The following is a 19,119-nucleotide window of genomic DNA, read 5'->3' as shown; positions in this document are numbered from 1 at the left end:
TGATGCTGAGTGAGTAAAACAGGAGAAATTAAGGAGCAATTAGGTATATAAAAAATAGAAAATTTTATTAACAAAAGTCCACAAAAATTTAATACTAAGTGAAAACAATCAGAAAGTCACAAGATTAAATGCAGGAAAACATACCATAAGAAAAAAAGACTCCAATACTTCTACAGGGGACTGTTGGGGTATCCACACCTGGTCTAAGACTCCTTTATTCCTGCCCGTGGTAAGCACCATGTATTCCCAAACTGATAATATGATGTGTTTATAAACTACTGCAGGGCTATGTGGCTTGCCATTGATGTGCGATCTATGACTGCACTTGCACCTTACTGAATGCAACATTTGCACAAATATGGGCAGGTAGAATAATAATAATAATCTTTATTTATATAGCGCCAACATATTCCGCAGCGCTTTACAGTTTAACAGTTTCAAACACAACAGTCATAGGTAACAATGTTAACCATACAGCAATAAAGCAAAATAAGACGACCCTGCTCGTGAGAGCTTACAATCTACAATCTACAAAGGTAGAAGTATTGGAGTCTTTTTTTTCTTATGGTATGTTTTCCTGCATTTAATCTTGTGACTTTCTGATTGTTTTCACTTAGTATTAAAAAATTTTGTGGACTTTTGTTAATAAAATTTTCTATTTTTTATATACCTGATTGCTCCTTAATTTCTCCTGTTTTACACATATATATTTTGGAGCTGGTTTGCTTATGCTTGTTGGCATATGGGCTATTTTTGAGCCCTAAATGTGATATTAATAACATGTCACTGAGGTTTTTGTGTTCATGAAGCTGAGTGAGGTGTCTAAGTTTGACGCATATCCGATGTTTTGGGCTGATGAGCTCATTGAGAGACTACGGTCATCCAGATATATCACCGCTCTGGACCTAACAATAGGGTACTGGTAAATTCTCCTGTGCCCAAGGAGAAGGCTGCCTTCTCTCTACACCTGACGGGTGCTATCAGTACACCAGGATGCCGTTCGGTCTGCAGGGAGCCCCAGTTACCTTCCAGAGAGCCATGGACCAGATCCTAGCCTCTCACAAAAAGTATGCTGCAGCTTATCTGGACGACATCGTGATCTTCAGCCTGGATTGGGGAAGTCATCTGCAGAAGGTCCAGGCAGTACTGGACGTGCTGAGGAAGTCGGGGTTTGCCGTAAACCCAAAGAAGTGTGCAAAGAGGAAAGAGGTAAAATACTTGGGCTATATAGTCAGAAGTTATGAAATCTGGCCTCAAGTAAGTAAGGTAGAGGCAATCCAGAATTGATCGCAACCGATTTCCAAGAAACAAGTTTGGGCGTTTCTGGGAATTGTGGGATACTATTGGCCAGTTATCTAGAATTTGGCCATGATCGCCTCCCCCCTGGCCAATCTTCTTAGAAGCACAAAGACCTCGATGGGAGGAACATTCCATCCTATACTTAAGCAGAAAACTCTGTCTGTGAGAGAAATTACACTATCATGGAAAAAGAGTGATTAGACATCAAATGGGCATTTGACATGCTGAGGTACTACCTGTTAGGCCAGAAGTTCAGATTAGTGTCAGACCATGTGCTCCTGAGATGGATGAGGGAAAGGATCTGGCAGAATTCCTGGGTGACTAGGTGGTTTCTGGTGTTCCAGGATTTTAGCTTCCACGTGGAGCAGAGACCAGGATAACTACATGGTAAAGCAGATGCCCTATCCAGACTTCCCTGCTAAGTGAGTAAAGGTGCCCAAACCCCCATCTTTGGACAAAGTCGCTGGCAAAGTCCTGCAGGGGAGATACGTTTCACTGAGGCTATTGGCTTCAGTGATTTGAATCGCAGAAGTTTGCTTCAGCACACTGTGTTGAGGGGGGTTAATCGGACATTTTAAGGGCTGGGTTTTTGTGGACAACCATAGAGTGGGTGGGAGGTTGTCCACCTTATCTCCAACCCAGGGTGGGTTCTGGGGTTTAAATAGTCGGCCTCCTGAGGCATTCAGTGTTCAGTGTGTCTGGCGAGGCTAACTCCAGAGAAGTGTTTGTGCTAACATGAACCGTATGTTTTGCTAACCCTGAGGGGATGCTTAATGTAAGCGTTTTTTGTGTTTTTTTTCAGCGGAAAACGGCCGTAAAAACGCAAGAAAAAATCCGAAAAATCCTGAACGTGTGCACATAGCCTGAGAGGGACTGTGCTTTGTGATACCACTTTCTTTATTTTTTTTCATGTTTTTGCCTGGAGGGCAGCGTTTATTTATTCTCACCATGGTTTGTCACATCTATGATATACCAGTGAAGATCTTAAAGAGACAGTGTTCCTGTGTCTACCTCCATGTACATCTGAGTGAGCTGATCTACCACAACATAAACAAGTGTTATGCACACACCACAAACCTGTGTGCATGCTTGTCTATGTGTGTGTGTGTGTGTGTGTGTATGTATATAACGTGCACACTGGTCTGTGGTGTGTGTGTGTGTGTGTGTGTGTGTGTGTGTGTGTGTGTGTGTATATAATGTGTGTGTATATAATTTGTATGCACACTTGTCTGCGTTGTGGTTGTGTATATATCGTATGCGCACACTCACTTTGTGTGTGTGTGTAAAATGTGTGCACTCTTGTCTGTGGTGTGTGTGTGTATGTATATATGTGTGTGTATATAATGTGCACACGCTTGTCTTTGGTGTATGTATAATATATGTGTGTGTATATAATGTGCGCACTCTTTTCTGCGTTGTATATGACTTATGCGCACACTTTTCCGTGTATATAACATGTGCGCACACTTGTCTGTGTATATAACATGTGCGCACACTTGTCTGTGTATATAACATGTGCGCACACTTGTCTGTGTATATAACATGTGCGCACACTTGTCTGTGTATATAACATGTGCGCACACTTGTCTGTGTATATAACATGTGCGCACACTTGTCTGTGTATATAACATGTGCGCACACTTGTCTGTGTATAAATATGAAGGGGGCACCACGGATTATATAGTGGGATCACCCTGACCTCCAAAACAGTACATCAAAAAACAACAAAGAAAAAGACGAAGGTCATATGAATGGGGATCACCACATATTGGATTTAGCAAAAAGTAGAAACAATTTTATTATGCTGCAAAACACATGAAACAAGCAATACAGAAAACAGACAGTTAAAAACAATTAAAAAAGCAACACGCTTGTTCCTTAGAACCATGGCCCTTAATAAGGCCTGCACCTGCGCTAGGGCAAATAGGGCAATGTCACATAGCATGAATACCTATATGGACACCACTGTACATACACTTAGTAATGCAATGAAATAGGCCCACAATAAAGTATACCCGGTGAACACTATGAGAGACAATCCTCTGACCCTGTATCATAAGCACCGTATACACCAAAGGGTTCTGCCATAAATACTGACTAATATTCTCCCTCATACAGGCATGACCCTAACTTTAGCATGCACAGAGGTGAGTGGCCTCACACAAATCACTGAATAAGGTCTACAGGTAAAATACCGAACATAGACCTCCATGTGTAGCCATACCATACAAACCATGGACATGTGCAGCCAAGTGGATAGCGCAAGTGGAAGAGGGACCCAACGCGTGTCGCCCCGCAAAGGAGGCTTCGTCAGGGTCCCCTGACGAAGCCTCCTTTGCGGGGCGACACGCGTTGGGTCCCTCTTCCACTTGCGCTATCCACTTGGCTGCACATGTCCATGGTTTGTATGGTATGGCTACACATGGAGGTCTATGTTCGGTATTTTACCTGTAGACCTTATTCAGTGATTTGTGTGAGGCCACTCACCTCTGTGCATGCTAAAGTTAGGGTCATGCCTGTATGAGGGAGAATATTAGTCAGCATTTATGGCAGAACCCTTTGGTGTATACGGTGCTTATGATACAGGGTCAGAGGATTGTCTCTCATAGTGTTCACCGGGTATACTTTATTGTGGGCCTATTTCATTGCATTACTAAGTGTATGTACAGTGGTGTCCATATAGGTATTCATGCTATGTGACATTGCCCTATTTGCCCTAGCGCAGGTGCAGGCCTTATTAAGGGCCATGGTTCTAAGGAACAAGCGTGTTGCTTTTTTAATTGTTTTTAACTGTCTGTTTTCTGTATTGCTTGTTTCATGTGTTTTGCAGCATAATAAAATTGTTTCTACTTTTTGCTAAATCCAATATGTGGTGATCCCCATTCATATGACCTTCGTCTTTTTCTTTGTTTTTTGATCACTTGTCTGTGTATATAACATGTGCGCACACTTGTCTGTGTATATAACATGTGCGCACACTTGTCTGTGTATATAACATGTGCGCACACTTGTCTGTGTATATAACATGTGCGCACACTTGTCTGTGTATATAACATGTGCGCACACTTGTCTGTGTATATAACATGTGCGCACACTTGTCTGTGTATATAACATGTGCGCACACTTGTCTGTATATAACATGTGCGCACACTTGTCTGTGTATATAACATGTGCGCACACTTGTCTGTGTATATAACATGTGCGCACACTTGTCTGTGTATATAACATGTGCGCACACTTGTCTGTGTATATAACATGTGCGCACACTTGTCTGTATATAACATGTGCGCACACTTGTCTGTGTATATAACATGTGCGCACACTTGTCTGTATATAACATGTGCGCACACTTGTCTGTGTATATAACATGTGCGCACACTTGTCTGTGTATATAACATGTGCGCACACTTGTCTGTGTATATAACATGTGCGCACACTTGTCTGTGTATATAACATGTGCGCACACTTGTCTGTGTATATAACATGTGCGCACACTTGTCTGTGTATATAACATGTGCGCACACTTGTCTGTGTATATAACATGTGCGCACACTTGTCTGTGTATATAACATGTGCGCACACTTGTCTGTGTATATAACATGTGCGCACACTTGTATATAACATGTGCGCACACTTGTATATAACATGTGCGCACACTTGTATATAACATGTGCGCACACTTGTATATAACATGTGCGCACACTTGTATATAACATGTGCGCACACTTGTATATAACATGTGCGCACACTTGTATATAACATGTGCGCACACTTGTATATAACATGTGCGCACACTTGTATATAACTTGTGCGCACACTTGTCTGTGTATATAACCTGTGCGCACACTTGTCTGTGTTGTGTGTGTTTGTGTATATAATGTTTTGTGCTTTCTTTTGGTTTCTCCATTTCTTGCTTTTCTCGCTGGTGCTCCTGTGTGTCATGTGCGCAGGGATATTTGAGATTATTCAGGGCACTGGTGGGTGGCCCAGAGCCCCCCACTTCCTCTTCCCTCCATAGGCAGTTGTGGCCAAGATTTACCGCCCCAGACTGTTTACTGTAGAAGTTTGCAACCTCAGGGCATGCTGGGAGTTGTAGTCTCACTATAACCGCAGAGCAGTGTGACTGGAGGGGGTTAATTCTGCGTCGCTCCTGTTTAGTCCGGCAGGTCGCACAGGGATGAGGTGACCCTGAATCCAGCACCTCCTCTCTCAGCTTCCTGGGCCCATAGAGGGGTCGGTATTTCAGCACACTGTCCCTTTGTCCCTCGTGAGGTTGGAGTCTCTCCTGGATGATCTGACTCAGCCGCATTCACTGACAGGAAGCGGTTCCAGGAAATGACGACTCGTCTGTAAACTTTTCCAAACTTTTTTTTGTATATAATTTTTTCCCCCTACACACAGGCAGGAGTGGGACTCTCATCATGCTGTGGAGTCAGGTGTATGTCTTCATTTCCTGTCGCCCCGGGGCGGTACAGGTGTATTCGGATTGTCTGCCCTGGCCATTAACCCTTCATTGTCACCTGCAGGTGAGCCACAGGATGGAGATCAGGAATGGAGGATCGCTGATCTTGGATCCAGGGTTCCAGCAGCAACTGGAGGACTCCCGGGAACAACTGAAACGGGAGATCCAGAGGGAGCTGAAGATAAAGGAAGGGGCTGAGAACTTACGCAAAGTCTCCACGGATAAGAAGCACCAAGGCCACGTGGAGAGCCAGCTGAAGACCTCCAACCGCCGCTTACAGGAGCTGCACCGCCAACTGCAGGAGCTCAATGGCCGCATCGTCATCATGGAGAAGGACAGCAAACAAGGCAGGAGGGAAAACAAATGGGTTGGGATAGTCTATTTCCAGAGAAACAGCGCCACTTTTTGTGCAGGATCTGTTTGGTATTGCAGCTGAGTGAACAGAGCTGGGTTGCAATACCACAAAGGGCCTGTGAACAGGAGTGGCGCTGTTCTCCAAGTGGTTGGAGATTTATCCTTCCACAATGGAGAAGATTTTCCATTCTGGGTTACAGGAAAGTGTTGACTGCGCAATGAGGCGTAATGTAGGATTTCTATTCCGTTTTCAGATGGAATGATTTCTCCTGATCACTGTATATTCGATCAAAGCCTCGACCCAAGGCAGCGGCGGGTGGAAGCGCTGAGGAGGCAGCTGCACATTGAGAACAAGGTGAAGCAGGGAGCGGAGAACATCATTCAGATGTTTTCTACTGGAGCCTCCAAGGTGAGAACCGGCCCCGTGGCCTGCCATAGTCAGCAGCATCTGGTCAGTCAGGTACATAACCAGAATCACAGGAAATGCAAATATACAGTGTATGTAATGCAGTATTTCTTTATATGGAGTGTATACATTACTGTTCCGGAGATGTATCTTGTATTATACCCCAAAGCTGCACTCACTATTCTGCTGGTGCAGTCACTGTGTACATATATTACATTACTGATCCTGCGTTACATCCTGTATTATGCTCCAGAGCTGCACTCTCTATTCTGCTGGTGCAGTCACTGTGTACATACATTACATTACTGATCCTGTACTGATCCTGAGTTACATCCTGTATTATACTCCAGAGCTGCTCTCACTATTCTGCTGGTGCAGTCACTATGTACCTACATTACATTACTGATCCTGGACTGATCCACCAGCAGAATAGTGAGTGCAGCTCTGGGGTATAATATAGGATGTAACTCAGGATCAGTACAGGATCAGTAATGTAATGTATGTACACAGTGACTGCACCAGCAGAATAGTGAGTGCAGCTCTGGAGTATAATACAGGATGTAACTCAGGATCAGTAATGTAATGTATGTACACAGTGACTGCACCAGCAGAATAGTGAGTGCAGCTCTGGGGTATAATACAGGATGTAACTCGGGATCAGTAATGTATGTACACAGTGACTGCACTAGCAGAATAGTGAGTGCAGCTCTGGAGTATAATACAGGATGTAACTCAGGATCAGTAATGTAATGTATGTACACAGTGACTGCACCAGCAGAATAGTGAGTGCAGCTCTGGAGTATAATACAGGATGTAGCTCAGGATCAGTACAGGATCAGTAATGTAATGTATGTAGACAGTGACTGCACCAGCAGAATAGTGAGTGCAGCTCTGGGATATAATTGAGAGTGACCGGACATGAGAGATGGTATATGAGGGAGTGAAGCACAGGAATAAGTATCTTCTTCCACTTTCTGGCTGTGCCCACCATACAGAGCACATGGAGGTCCGGTTTGATCCTCCGGTGGATGTGGTGATACAGGGGGCCCCTCTCGGGTGTATGTTGTATGTGGTAACTTCAGGAATGCTCGGCGCCCTCGGATTCCACAATGCCTCTTAGTTGAGCTGGCGTTTGGCAGGGCACAGATGAGGGCCGCTGGACGTTCTCCCCGGGGCGCGCTGGGCCTGTCCATCATCTGCTCCTTATCAGTGACGTGTTGCGCTGCTGATGGGAATATAATGTGCGGTCATCACCTAAAACCTTACAGCAGCAAAACTGAGGGCTAAAGCTATGTTTGGGCAATCTCTTAAAGGGACAGTCCACCTTCATTTGAAGCATAAAGATTTTTTCCATGGCTGTAGTATTAATAGAAATTTCTTAGGATTATTCCTCAATATGAGAATGGTGGTGGTCTGACTCTCATGACCCCATCTTACCAGCTGGTCAAAGGGACTGTGGCCTATTTATCTGTGCTGCGCTATACGTTTTCTGATGGCTGTGCCCGATACCGCAGCTCAGTCTGATTCACTTAAATGTGCCTGAGCTGCAGAACCAATCACGGCCGCTACAAAATGTGTGGATATCCTGACACACAGCACCAAATCCTCTACTTGGCTTACTACAGCCATAGAGATCAATGATAATTCTGATGTCCTGCAGCCACCACTAGATGGCGCTGCATATGTGGAGCTAAACAGCTGTATAAATGTGCAGTGAGCTCCCCCTAGTGGTGGCTACATGTAAGCACAATGTTATGAAGGTATAGCTGGGGGCAGCTCGGTGGTGGGCCTCACCGCGGTGCCGTGGTCTTCCTCCATGATGGGTAACTGCTGAATATGTCATCTATTCCAGGACCGGAAACTCCTGGGCACGGCTCAGCAGATGCTTCAGGACAGCCGGATAAAAACAGAATTGCTGCGCATGCAGATTGTGAAGCTGACGCAGTGTCCGGGGACGGCATCGGAGCTTCAGGACGCGGACACCCTCCCTCCGCTAGAGCTACGACTGGAGGAGCTGAGGCGGCACCTACGGGTGGAGGCCGCGGTTGCAGAGGGAGCAAAGAACGTGGTAAAATTACTGGGAGGACGCAAAGTGCAGGATCGCAAGGCTTTGGCGGAGGCGAGTCATGGCGGTGATTAGTAGGGGAAGGGGTAGTGCTGGTCCCTGTATTATCAATGTGAAAGGGGTCGTACACCATGAGAAAAACGTGCAGAAACAGCGCCACACCTGTCCACTGACTGCGTCTGGTACTGCAGCTCTGGTCCTCAAATGTGAACACGATTGAGCTGCAATACCATACACCACCTGCAAACAGAGGTGGCGCTGTACTTGTAATCAAGCAGCCTTTAGAACAGAAACGTGCAGATTTGCTGAGGATTTTCATGTAGGAACTTCTAAAACCGGCCTGTTCATCTAAGAAAATAAAACATCCAGATGAATGGTACTGAATTTCAGTCGGACAAATCTCCTCGTATATCTGAATGTGTCTTTTGTTTTTATTTATTTTTTTCCAGATTAAAGCCACATTCACACGTTCAGTATTGGTCGGTATTTTACATCAGTATTTGGCCAAAACCAGGAGTGGAACAATTAGAGGAAAAGTCTAATAGAAACATATGCACCACTTCTGCATTTATCACCCACTCCTGGGTTTGGCCACAAATACCAAATACTGAGCGTGTGAACGTGGCTCTATAGTTGCAGAACATTCAACAACAACAACTTGTAGCAAGTTTGCATCATGTGCACAGACTCGAATACACACATTTATTTTTTTTAAGTTTTAGTTTTACTGACTCGTTTTTTGTGTTACGCCGTTTTGGGGGTGATTTTGTTTCTGTATTATGGTTTTAGGTGTTTTGTTTAATTCAGCACTTTTTATGCAGTTTTTTAGGCTTAGTTTTTTTGTTTTTGTTTTAAAGCAGTGGGTTTTTTTTTTTTTAATCTATGCTGTTTTGGTGGTTGCTCGTTTTTTATTTTATTTTTTTATGCAGTTTAGTGATTATTTTTCTGTTTAGGGTGTTTTATGTTTTTCAGCTGTTTTGGTGGGGTTTTGTTCAGTGTCTTTTTTTTTTATGCTTGTTTTTAGTGCAGTGGGGTTTTTATGCAGTATTGTGGGTTTTTTTTTGCCTCTTTGTAATACAGTGGGGGTTTTATGCAGTGGGTTTTTATGCAGTATTGTGGGTTTTCTTTGCCTCTTTGTAATACATGGGGGTTTTATGCAGTGGTTTTCTTTTAAGGGGTATTCCCATCTCCAATCTTATCCCAATATATAGTAGGTATAATAATATTAGCAAATGCCTCCAATTAGAAATGTAGTATAGTTCTTCTGATTCACGATGTTGCGTACCCCATGTGCAGGGCATTGCAGTAGCTTAGGTATCCATGCTTATGACTACTAGTAACTGTCACTATGAGTGTAGTAGCTTAGGTATCCATGGTTACGACCAATGTCCTGCAGGTGGTATAAGCACCATAGTGAATCAGAAGAACTACACTACATTTCTAATTGGAGGTACGGTATTTGCTAATATTATTCTTACACCTACTACATATTTGAATAGTATCTTGAAGATGGGAATAGCCCTTTAAATACGGCTGTTTTTTTTATTTTGTGACTGCAGCAGGCAAGGTAAGTATTCGCCTCATCTTCATCTTTCCATTCTCCTCACATTATGACGCCCATCCTTCGGATACTGGCGTCACGTCTTGGTTTCCTTCGGTCTTCAGGCCCAGTCACGACTGCACGAGTCCAGCCAGAAGATTGACCTCCTCCGCCTGTCTCTGGAGCGCTGCCTGTCGGAGCTGCCCACCGGACATCCCAAACAGCCGCTCATCAAACAAGACCTGCAGAACTGTCCGACCTCCGGAGGGGTCTGGGGAAAAGAGCACAGTCTGGGACAAACCCTCACCCCTCTCATTAAACCCACGGCACTGACGGGTACCCTGGGATGTCACTAATGGGGGGGGGCAATAATGGAGATGATGGTGAAATAGCGAGGATTACTAAGGGAATGTCTTCTTTTTCACAGGAACCCTGGAGATCCACATCTTGGGCTGTCAGGGACTGCTGGAATCTGTTCCTGGGCGATCTCGTGCGACGCCAAGTCATGGAAGTCCTAATGAGGCAAAAAACTTCATGCGTTACCGGGCTGGAGGGAGCAGCCATGGACGTGGCGGATCTGGGAGATACCTGCGGTCAGACGAGATCTGTGGTAAATATCGAAGCCTCAACAAGATGGTTTTTGTCTTTTTTTTATTGGTTCCCAAAGGTAAATGCCACCAAGATCTGTAATTTTAATGCAGTGGTTTCAAGTTATTGCAAAACTACAATTCTCTCAACTCCCCGACAGCTGGCATGCTGGGAGTTGTAGTTTTGCAACAAGTTGGAGATCACTGTTCGGTCGTAGAGATATAAGGTGACACTTCCCACTCAGACCCCACAGTTTCCGAAATAAGCGGAATGGGACCCACTAACCCCTGGTGTCTCTCCGCTCTTACCATAGGAGAGGTGATGTGCGTCCTGAAGGTTGACAACAAGCCAGTCACTCATACTAACTGGGGCCCAGTCCACAACCAGTGCTGGGACCAGAGATTCACCATTGAGCTAGAACGGGTAAGTCCCGACTCCATCTCTCTCTGTATCGGCCATAGTGTTCTTACCACTGACTGGAAGAGAAGGACGTGGATTATCTGCTGATAATGGCGCATTATGAGGCAGGAAGTGACAAATCAGTCATTGGAGTTCATGTTAGAAGCAGAAAAACCTGTCTTGTGGCGTTGTCATAGAATGTGGCGGGTTTCACGGGCGTGCTCCCGGTATGTGTCGGATCTTGCGGGGTATGTGGCTGGGACTCCCGGTATGCGGCGGGTCTTGCAGGCGTGCTCCCGGTATGCGGCGGGTCTTGCAGACGTGCTTCCGGTATGTGGCTGGGAGTTTGCTTCCGGTATGTGGCTGGGACTCCCGGTATGCGGCGGGTCTTGCGCCAGTGGCTCCCGGTATGCGGCGGTTCTTGCGGGCATGCTCCTGGCAATGTGGGATAATCCATGAAGGCGGCACCAAGGAACATGAAGATCCTTAGGATCCGTTGCCAATGTCTTGGTGACAGATATTCCAGGAATTCTCTAGACATCTTGAAGTCCCCTCCATGGGTCAGGGCCATGCTAACGTCACAAGCTGGAGCTGCACCAGTAGCGCTATGTATATTAATGGTTATCTTTTCCTCCCACAGTCTAGGGAGTTGGAGCTGTCCATACATTGGCGAGACTGGCGGGAGCTGTGCGCCCTCCGCTTTGTGCGTCTGGAGGACTTCTTGGACAACGAGCGGCATGGGCTGTGCCTGCAGCTGGAGCCACAAGGCATGCTGTTTGCTGAGGTAACTAAGTAATCGGACCTACAAATCAGCAGGGGGTCTTGGCTCCCAGAAGGCGTCCTTATCTTCTTCTAGCCAGTCGCTATCAGTTATCACTCGTGCATGGCCGTCCTGTATAGGCTTAATGACGGTCCAGTTGGTGCACTATGGTCCTGTCACTACCCCTCTTGTATATCTGGGTGACTATCAGTAATGTCAGCCATATTGGCTACCACCCAGCTTTTCCAGCTTGAGATATAACTGCCGTATAGACGGCGTGTGGTCGGTTAACCTCATTTTATGTTTCAGATGATGTTTTGCAACCCTGTGATTGAGAGGAGAGGCAAAGTACAGAGGCAAAAGCGCATATTCCCAAAGCAGAAAGGTAAGAGTCCTCTCCCTTCCATAGGATGAGGCTACTTGTGTGTCCATGACAGGAGATAGCTAAACAGGGCAGGTTATGCATATATGATCGCAGGGGGCCTGACCGCTGGGACCTCCATTGATCACAAGCACAGGAGGCCCAAGATATGTACATAGCCAGTACTGAGCATGTGCGACCACCCATCCTATAGGCAGGGAATGAGCAGTGGTCGCACATGCTCAATCCTGCTCAATTTTACACTGGGATCTTTGGGTCCCTCATTCATATTGTCAGACCCCTTCAAATGTACATTTATCAGTTACGCCATGGATACGTCGTGCTTAGGATGACCTCTTTTAAGTAATCACTCCTTTTTTCTTTCTTTCTTTTTTTTATAGGAAAAGATTTCCTCCGGGCCACTCAAATGAACATAAATTTTGCCACGTGGGGCCGTCTGATGATGAGTATCCTCCCTCCATGTGGCACCATGACCACACTTAGTCCTCCCCTTCCCAGCACGGCTGATGCCCAGGCTTGTTGTGCAGACAGGCGAGTCCTTACCACCATGTTGTTTTCTTCCTGAAGTGATGAGATTTACAGGAATAACCTTCTGTGACGGATCGTACAGGGGAAGGGGTGTGTGTCATCTTCACTCACCTCTGGGGAGGGAAGAGCATAACCTAGCAGGGATCGGCTCTCTGGCACCACCACTTACCCCAGGTCAGTCAGCAAACTGCACTGAGGGCAAATAGTCGCCGAAAAGGCCTCCCTTATCGGTATGAGCTATTGAGTCGCTCCCAGTGAGGGGGAATATATATCACCAATCCTGGCTGGGGATACGGTATGCTGCCACCAGTTCCTCGTTAGATATAAGCCTCGTCCGACAACAGGCTTATATCGGGTCAGGAACCAACCCCGGGGTAGCGTATATTAACCAACCTGGCGTGGGAATTTGTGAATCGAGATAGAGCAGCCCAAGATTAATTTTATATTTAATTGCTGAAAGGCGCACTAGAACGATAAAGGTATATATACAAGAACAAGTATACAGTCGGGAGTGTAGTACAAGGGTAGGACACAAATTACATTTACCATGTTATGTAGCATGTGACCACAGGGAGGCGCTGATGAATCACAGGTCCAAATCTTTGTTATGTAATTCTCTGGCCGCGTCAGCTAATTGGCCTCCTGCCAGTAGAAAAACGCAGTCCAAATGAGAAGCTGCCTATCATCCCCTAGGCTACTCCCTCCCACACGCTGTGCCCACCCTTGGGCTGTGCAGCCTCTCTCCTCCCATATCTGAGAGCATGGTTTGCCGGCTAGAACCGTGGATGCTCATAACTTTCCGCCCGAAGCTGTAAATGGGACGGCGGCAGTGCCACTGGGTCCTGCTGGATTTTATCTGTGCAGGGAGACCAAATATGGCTACCGTATTCCTGGTAGCTATGCTTTATAACTCAATAACACAGAGTTCTAGAGGTGGCTGCATGGTATGGGCTTTTGGGGAAAGGAATGCAGATTCCGATTATGTGCTCGGCAAGGTTCAGAGATATTGAAGGAAGCCAGTTGGCTGGTAACTGCACAAGAGTACACACCCCTGTGATAATTGCCAGACTTGGTGCGGGGGCACACAGAGTCTATGCCTTTTGCCCCCCCCCCCCCAGGTATGAAGCCAGTGTTGTAGGGCATATATATCGACCTGAGGTTCCTGGTACACAAGTAACAGTTTCTCCTTCGCCTCATTGGGGACACAGACTGTTGGTGTTATGCTGCTGCCACCAGGAGGCTGACACTAAGTGATACAAAGAAAGTTCGCTCCTCCCCTGCAGTATACACCCTCCTGCTGGCTCTCAGAGAACCAGTTCTTGCTTAGTTGTCCGTAGGAGGCACAAGGACGGGTCTGCTTTGCAGACCGAACATTTTTTATTTTATTTTTACATTTTTGATTTTACTTTTTACAACGGATGAAGGAGCGACTGATCCTTTCAAGGCACCGATCTCCCTGAACCATCCACAGGCAAGCACGGAGAGTGTTGCCTCTCTGTATCCTCTCCTGCAACGTGGGATGCCAAGCCTGGGCTGATTCTTAGGGGCGACGGGTCCCTTCAAGGGCACCGATCTCCCCACGCCCTGAACGGACGAGCACATGGAGTGTCGCCTCCACGTACCCTCTTCCGCAGCCAGGCCTTAAGCCGGACATTCAGCCCTGTCCCATCCTAGGGATTAACCCTTTGGATGTACAGAGGCCCACCTTGTGGCATCCGAGCAGCCCCCACTGCACCCCCACTGTTAAAGCGGATGGTACAAGGAGGCGGATGGTCCCTCTCTACCTCCCTACTAAAAGGATGATGGATTGAGGGTTTCCCTTTATCCCTGCACCGTCCAAACAACAGCGACAGCAGAGGATCTTTTTCCCGTCTCCCATGACAGCACACCTGAGAGAGGGGATCCGCCCAGTCAGGACAGGAAACCTACTGAAATAAAAGGGCAGTACCTCTCCCTCGCTTCAGTTGGATTTCCTGTCCTGATGGGAGCCCTAGTTCTGGAATCACGGCGGTTTTGAAGACTCACCCACTCCTGTCCCGGCACTGGAAGAACAGGCAGAGAGCCTGTATGCCGGCCTTCAGGCTGTGGAAGCGCCGTTCACAGGTCCTGGGGCCTTTGCGCACGTGCTGGCATCGGGTCAGCGCAGTCCGGAGTCTTGTGGCTCTTCTGCGGCTGCCACGCCGCTCTCTGCCCCCTCTGCTGCTGCCTTCAGCCCTGGGCCTAGCTTCCGGGTGCCCGGCAGGCGTTGCGCGCAGGGCACGCTGGGAATGGGCGTGCCCGCGTGACGTCAGTGCTGTGCGCCGGATCCAAGATGGCGGCGCCCATAGATTAACGCTGGCCGGGTCATAGAGATCTTCTGGCGGTCTCCTGGTGGGCGCAGAGGCGGGGGAGGAGCAGTTCCTGAACCGGATGAGGCGGTGAGCAGAGTGGATCACCCTTCAAAAGGTGGTGAGTCCACAGTGGAAGTGCTCACATCTACAGAGCTCCACTATGGAGGATTGTATGGAGCAGCACCCACAACAGCCATTGCTACAGCAGCAGCAGCAAGAGATCTTACCAGGTGCTATGTCTGCTCACCAGCATACTAAGAGGCGAAGCGGCAGTCGTCCAGATCGAAATCGAAAGTCGCAGGACTCCTCAGCTTCTAGGAGGGACGTTGTCCGTACTCCAGATCGGCCTCAAAATCCGGTACCCTTGAGTGTCAGCGGGTGGTGAGTGATCTTCGTGAATGTCACATTGGTGGTAACGGGCTACATTTCTCTGCTTACTTCTCAGGCGCCGAGGAAGGCTAGTGCCAAGTCAAAGAACAAAGAATGTGCCCTCTGTAAAGCCCCGCTAGCAGTCCAATGGCAGAAAAGCCTCTGTGCGGACTGTATCCAAAAGACTATTCAGGCTGAATCCCCTGGCCTTGCCTCTAGCCTCAGGGCCATGATTAGGGCAGAGGTTAAAGGGTCTTTAAAATCAGTCCTTAAAAAGAAAAGTAGCAAAACCCTAGAGACTGTTTCGGATTCTGGTGCCTCTCAGTCTGACGAGGAATATCAAGAGGAACCTCTGTCTCCCTTTTCATCCTCTTCTGTGTTCTCTGGCTCCTCTTCAGATAGCGATGTTGGGGGTCGACCATGCTTTCTAACTGAGAACACAGATAAACTGGTGAAATCAGTTAGGGCTACAATGGGCCTTAAGGATGAGAAAGCATCTAGATCGGTAGAGGACGTTATGTTTGGTGGTTTGGAGGAGAAGAGGAAGCGTACCTTCCCAGTTAATACTAATGTAAAAGCCCTTATAGAAAAAGAGTGGAAGAAGCCTGAGAAGTCTGGTAGCCTTCCCTCAGCTTCTAAGAGACGATATCCTTTTGAGAAAAAGGATTCAGAAGTATGGGATAAAGCCCCTAAGATTGATGGTGCGGTGGCTAAGTCATCTAAAAAGTCATCCCTACCCTTACAGGATTCGGGCGTCCTAAGGGACCCTTTAGACAAAAAAGCGGATGCTTTTTTGAAACATACCTGGGAGGCAGCCGCAGGAGGTCTAAAACCGGCAATAGCCGGAACATGTGTTGCCCGCTCCCTTATTGTCTGGCTGCAACAAATAGAGGATCAGTTGAAATCTAAAGTGCCGAGAGAAGAGGTCCTAGCCAATATGGCAATGGCTCAAGGAGCGGCAGCTTTCATAGCAGATTCCTCAGCAGACTCTGTAAGACTAGCAGCTAGGGCAGCGGGATTGTCTAACGCAGCAAGACGTGCCTTGTGGTTAACCCCTTTACCCCCAAGGGTGGTTTGCACGTTAATGACCGAGCCAATTTTTACAATTCTGACCACTGTCCATTTATGAGTTTATAACTCTGGAACGCTTCAACGGATCTTGGCGATTCTGACACTGTTTTCTCGTGACATATTGTACTTCATGATAGTGGTAAAATTTCTTCGGTATAACTTGCGTTTATTTGTGAAAAAAACGGAAATTTGGCGCAAATTTTTAAAATTTCTCAATTTTCCAACTTTGAATTTTTATGCCCTTAAATCACAGAGATATGTCACACAAAATACTTAATAGGTAACATTTCCCACATGTCTACTTTACATCAGCACAATTTAGGAACCAACATTTTTTTTGTTAGGGAGTTATAAGGGTTAAAAGTTGACCAGCAATTTCTCATTTTTATAACACCATTTTTTTTTTAGGGACCACATCTCATTTGAAGTCACTTTGAGGGGTCTAAATTATAGAAAATAACCAAGTGTGACACCATTCTAAAAACTGCACCCCTCAAGGTGCTCAAAACCACATTCAAGAAATTTATTAACCCTTCAGGTGTTTCACAGGAATTTTTGGAATGTTTTTAAATAAAAATTAACATTTAAATTTTTTTTACACAAAATTTATTTCAGCTCCAATTTGTTTTATTTTACCAAGGGTAACAGGAGAAAATGGACCCCAAAAGTTGTTGTACAATTTGTCCTGAGTATGCTGATACCCCATATGTGGGGGTAAACCACTGTTTGGGCGCACCGCAGAGCTCGGAAGGGAAGGAGCGCCATTTGACTTTTCAATGCAAAATTGACTGGAATTGAGATGGAACGCCATGTTGCGTTTGGACAGCCCCTGATGTGCCTAAACATTGAAACCCCCCACAAGTGACACCATTTTGGAAAGTAGACCCCCTAAGGAACTTATCTAGATGTGTGGTGAGCACTTTGACCCACCAAGTGCTTCACAGAAGTTTATAATGCAGAGCCGTAAAAATAAAAAATCATATTTTTTCACAAAAATGATCTTTTTGCCCCCAATTTTTTATTTTCCCAAGGGTAAGAGAAGAAATTGGACCCCAAAAGTTGTTGTGCAATGTGTCCTGAGTACGCCGATACCCCATATGTGGGGGTAAACGACTGTTTGGGTGCATGGCAGAGCTCGGAAGGGAAGGAGCACCATTTGACTTTTCAATGCAAAATTGACTGGAATTGAGATGGAACGCCATGTTGCGTTTGGAGAGCCCCTGATGTGCCTAAACATTGTAACCCCCCACAAGTGACACCATTTTGGAAAGTAGACCCCCTAAGGAACTTATCTAGATGTGTTTTGAGAGCTTTGATCCCTCAAGTGTTTCACTACAGGTTATAACGCAGAGCCGTGAAAATAATTTTTATTTTTTTTTCCACAAAAATGATTTTTTAGCCCCCAGTTTTGTATTTTCACAAGGGTAACAGGAGAAATTGGACCCCAAAAGTTGTTGTCCAATTTGTCCTGAGTATGCTGATACCCCATATGTGGGGGGGAACCACTGTTTGGGCGCATGGCAGAGCTCGGAAGGGAAGGAGCGTCATTTGGAATGCAGACTTAGATGGATTGGTCTGCAGGCGTCATGTTGCATTTGCAGAGCCCCTGATGTACCCAAACAGTAGAAACCCCCAAAAGTGACCCCATATTGGAAACTAGACCTCCCAAGGAACTTATCTAGATGTGTTGTGAGAACTTTGAACCCCCAGGTGTTTCACTACAGTTTACAACGCAGAGCCGTGAAAATAAAAAATCTTTTTTTTCCCACAAAAATGATTTTTAGTCCCCCAAATTTATATTTTCCCAAGGGTAACAAGAGAACTTGGACCCCAAAAGTTGTTGTCCAATTTGTCCCGAGTACGCTGATGCCCCATATGTTGGGGTAAACCCCTGTTTGGGCGCACGGTAAAGCTCGGAAGGGAAGGAGCACTGTTTTACTTTTTCAATGCAGAATTGGCTGGAATTGAGATCGGACGCCATGTCGCGTTTGGAGAGCCCCTGATGTGCCTAAACAGTGGAAACTCCCCAATTCTAACTGAAACCCTAATCCAAACACACCCCTAACCCTAATCCCAACGGTAACCCTAACCACACCCCTAACCCTCACACCCCTAACTAATCCCAACCGTAAATGTAATCCACACCCTAACCCTAACTTTAGCCCCAACCCTAACTTTAGCCCCAACCCTAACCCTAACTTTAGCTCCAACCCTAGCCCCAGCCCTAACCCTAGCCGTAACCCTAGCCCTAACCCTAATGGGAAAATGGAAATAAATAAATTTTTTTAATTTTATTATTTTTCCCTAACTAAGGGGGTGATGAAGGGAGGTTTGATTTACTTTTATAGCATTTTTTATAGCGGATTTTTATGATTGGCAGCCGTCACACACTAAAAGACGCTTTTTATAGCAAAAAAGTTTTTGCGTCTCCACATTTTGAGACCTATAATTTTTCCATATTTTGGTCCACAGAATCATGTGAGGTCTTGTTTTTTGCGGGACGAGTTGACGTTTTTATTGGTAACATTTTCAGACACGTGACAGTTTTTGATCGCTTTTTATTCCG

The 19,119-nt window shown here is 46.2% G+C and overlaps 1 protein-coding gene across 3 annotated transcripts in view; it reads left to right on the top strand.

Moving 5' to 3' along the window:
- The window catches only part of PKN3 (protein kinase N3), a 44,307-nt gene that overhangs the window by 5,670 nt on the left and 19,518 nt on the right, over positions 1 to 19,119 (top strand). For 2 of the 3 annotated variants that reach the window (XM_077284422.1, XM_077284421.1), the window contains 9 exons: positions 5,826 to 6,108; positions 6,370 to 6,524; positions 8,374 to 8,640; positions 10,252 to 10,462; positions 10,554 to 10,736; positions 11,028 to 11,137; positions 11,754 to 11,897; positions 12,183 to 12,258; positions 12,636 to 12,786. In XM_077284422.1, coding sequence (XP_077140537.1) covers positions 5,826 to 6,108; positions 6,370 to 6,524; positions 8,374 to 8,640; positions 10,252 to 10,462; positions 10,554 to 10,736; positions 11,028 to 11,137; positions 11,754 to 11,897; positions 12,183 to 12,258; positions 12,636 to 12,786 — 1,580 coding nt within the window. Of the gene's footprint in view, positions 1 to 5,615; positions 5,738 to 5,825; positions 6,109 to 6,369; positions 6,525 to 8,373; positions 8,641 to 10,251; positions 10,463 to 10,553; positions 10,737 to 11,027; positions 11,138 to 11,753; positions 11,898 to 12,182; positions 12,259 to 12,635; positions 12,787 to 19,119 lie in introns of those variants that run through there. The other variant, XM_077284423.1, reaches the window with a different exon arrangement.

Source organism: Ranitomeya variabilis, chromosome 2, assembly GCF_051348905.1.
Source record: "Ranitomeya variabilis isolate aRanVar5 chromosome 2, aRanVar5.hap1, whole genome shotgun sequence".
Taxonomy (NCBI): domain Eukaryota; kingdom Metazoa; phylum Chordata; class Amphibia; order Anura; family Dendrobatidae; genus Ranitomeya; species Ranitomeya variabilis.
The sequence above is the reverse complement of the archived record's forward strand: the minus strand, read 5'-3'. Positions and strand labels throughout refer to the sequence as shown.